We start from the raw sequence: 3,005 nt of genomic DNA, 5'->3' as shown, positions 1-3,005 counted from the left end.
TTTCCGAGGCAGTATCACTACGGAAGTAGGATTGCCCAACCTTCCTTCCGAGGAGTGGCTGGTGGGTTTGAACCGCCAGCCGCCTGGTTAGCAGGCAAGTGTCTTAGCCACTATGCTACCAGGGCTTTGGGTTGATAAATTTTTAGATGAATTTGCTAGATTAAACTCTTTAAAGACAGTTGAAATACATAGGAAAGCATTTTTAAAAAAAAAACATGTAAGAGAAGAAAAGAGAATTATCATATATTGGGCACTGACTTTATATTAGGTATCAAGCTCAGCACTTTACCCATAAAATCTAATATACCCTTTACCACCTTGTGTGGAAGAATTGTTCCTTGCTGTTAAGATGAAAAAAAAAAAAAAAAAACAACCACCCTGTGGCTTAACAATGTGCAAATTTGGTATACATACTGAGGCATGAGTTGGGGAGGTCCATAGAGAGAGAGTAATAATAATAAGTAATAATAATAATAATAATTGGTGGTTAGGTGAAAGTATAGGTGAGTAGTGACTGTCATTTCTGGGCAATAATACTACAATGGCATAAGATATGGGTGAATATGATATATGTTATAAGAGAGAACATGTGAAAGACAGGTATGAAGCCAAGGGCAACAGGGCTGGGACCTGAGTAAAGAAAGCCAGAGCAAAGTTTGTAAAATAGTTACGCACTCAAAACTCAAATTAAGGGGAGATGAAGAGGTGAAATTGAGGGGAATTATGAATAGGTTGTGGAAGACTTCCTCAGATATGGGTAAACAGAAAAATCCCCTGGGAGCTTTAACAGTCTACTTGGTCTGGCTAGATTTTTAATTAATATCAGAAATATAACTTCTTAAGTCTTTTATATTCATACTTTATTTATTCCTTATTCTTTAGTTTCTGTCAAAGTAGTTTTGGGGAGGAAATAAAGAGAGAAAGTCTAGCCCAGTTTCTGACCTCAGAGGAAATGGCATCTTTTGATACCATTCTTTAGGACAGCTAGAGTCACGTGGAAATAGAGCCTGCTAAACTGGAGTATAGAAAGATGTGAAAATGAAGAACCAGGAGAGGAAAGTTGAGGACAGAAGAGAGGTATGTGTTAAATTTCTCTGTGCCTAGAGTGTTTGGCATAGTGCCTAAGGCATTTGACTGCTAACCAGAAGCCTGGTGGTTCAAAGCCAGCAGCCACTCCTTGGAAAGGAGGGTCGGGCAATCTACTTCCTTAGCAACACTGTCTCGGAAACCCAAGGAGGGGTCGTGATGAGTCGGATCCTATTCCACTGCAGTGAGTTTAGTTTGGAGAATGTTTCCTTACAGAAGAAATACATAGCATAGTGGCTAAAGCACTTGACTGCTAACCAGAAGGCTGGCGGTTCAAACCCACCAGCCACTCCTCGGAAGGAAGGTTGGGCAATCCTACTTCCGTAGTGATACTGCCTCGGAAACCCAAGGAGGGGTCGCTATGAGTCGGGGCCGACTCGACGGCACATAACAACAACAACAACAACAGATACAAATAGAACTATTAAGAGTTTCTAGATTTAATTGTAGATGTTCACTTTTCTACTGTAACCTCTTTTCTGTAGATTGAAGAATGTGTGGTATGCTCTGACAAGAAAGCAGCTGTTCTTTTTCAACCTTGTGGACACATGTGTGCTTGTGAGAGTAAGTAGCCTATTCAAAACTTCTGAGTAGTAGTCTAACAATAGATGATACAGGAAAAATTGTGTATTTGAGTTTTACTTGATTTGGTTTTTTGTAACTCAGAAACAAAAATGATGGTGGGCCTCTAATTCCTTCTGTTTCTTTATCTGTACTAGAATGTCAGCTATTTCCTTCCATGCTCCTGAGCATTAGAGAAGACTGAATGTGCTATCTTCTACTAGCTTAGATTTTTATTTCACTTGCTTTACCACAACATGATTTAGTTTCTCAAACAGTAGAAAGTTATTTCAAAAAATGGATGTTGAAACATGCAGTCTGACCTTTTTTTTTTTTTTTTTTTTTTGAGAGGACAGTATTACAGCTTAAGAGATGGCTTTAAAATATTTCCTTAACATATTCTCCTGCTGCCTTTTGGTTTTTATATCCTCCATGTTCTTTTTAAAGGAGCTTTGGTTGTTGCAGTGGTTAATGCATTGGGCTGCAAACCCAAAGGTCGGCAGTTTTAATCCATCAGCTGTTCCATGGGAGAAAAATGAGGCAGTCTGCTTCCGTAAAGATTTACAGCCTTGGAAACACTATGGGGCAAATGTGTTCTGTCGTTTAGGGTTGCTATGAGTTGGAATTGGTTTGATGACAGTGGATTTGGGTTTGGTTCTTTTTAAGTGAGTACTTTGTTCAATACTCTGTTCCCTTTTTTTTTCTTTATTAGTTAAGGAAGGATTTTAAAAACAAGCTGAGCAGTTTTATCCTTTACTTAAATGGGTTCAAGGTAACACATGATGTTTCATCTTATAAAGTGATTGAGTCAATAGTAATTCTGTTAAAGATAGAATAAATTTGAGTAGTAAAGGAGTTTTGTGATAGTTTAATTTCATTGATACAGATTTTCTTTAAGTCTTAGCTTAGTCAACTAAAGAAAGAGTCGCAGTTTTGTACTGTAACATTCTGCCTCAAATAACTTTCTTTTTACCAAAGGGTAGTGTGATGGCTATTACCAGTTGTTAAAAAAGCATATAGAGAATTTTCTGTCTTAAGTAAAAAAGCTTTAGTTACTTAAGTTTTTATAGACCAGAGGTTGGCAAACATTTTCTCTGAAGAGCCAAATAGTATTTTTGGCTTTGTGTGCCAGATGGTCTCTGTAGTAACCACTCACTTCTCCACCTGTTCAACTCTGCCATTGTAGTGCAAAGGCAACCATAGTCAATACATTAACAAATGGTGTAGCTGTGCACCAATAAAATTTTATTTAAAAAATAACAGACAACAGCTTGGATTTGGCCCATGGGCCATAGTTTGCCAACCTCTGTTTTAAATCAAGGAAGCTCTGGTGGCATAGTGCCTAAGGCATTTGACTG

The 3,005-nt window shown here is 38.0% G+C and overlaps 1 protein-coding gene across 1 annotated transcript in view; it reads left to right on the top strand.

Annotated features, from left to right (window-relative positions):
• Nucleotides 1-3,005, top strand: part of MIB1 (MIB E3 ubiquitin protein ligase 1) — a 234,167-nt gene that overhangs the window by 228,090 nt on the left and 3,072 nt on the right. Inside the window, exon 18 of the mRNA XM_007935594.2 lies at nucleotides 1,572-1,650. Within this exon, the coding sequence (XP_007933785.1) occupies nucleotides 1,572-1,650 (79 nt within the window). The remainder of the gene's footprint in view (nucleotides 1-1,571; nucleotides 1,651-3,005) is intronic.

This window comes from Orycteropus afer, unplaced genomic scaffold (assembly GCF_000298275.1).
Source record: "Orycteropus afer afer isolate SDZICR_OR568_19922 unplaced genomic scaffold, OryAfe1.0 scaffold00030, whole genome shotgun sequence".
NCBI lineage: Eukaryota > Metazoa > Chordata > Mammalia > Tubulidentata > Orycteropodidae > Orycteropus > Orycteropus afer.
The sequence above is the reverse complement of the archived record's forward strand: the minus strand, read 5'-3'. Positions and strand labels throughout refer to the sequence as shown.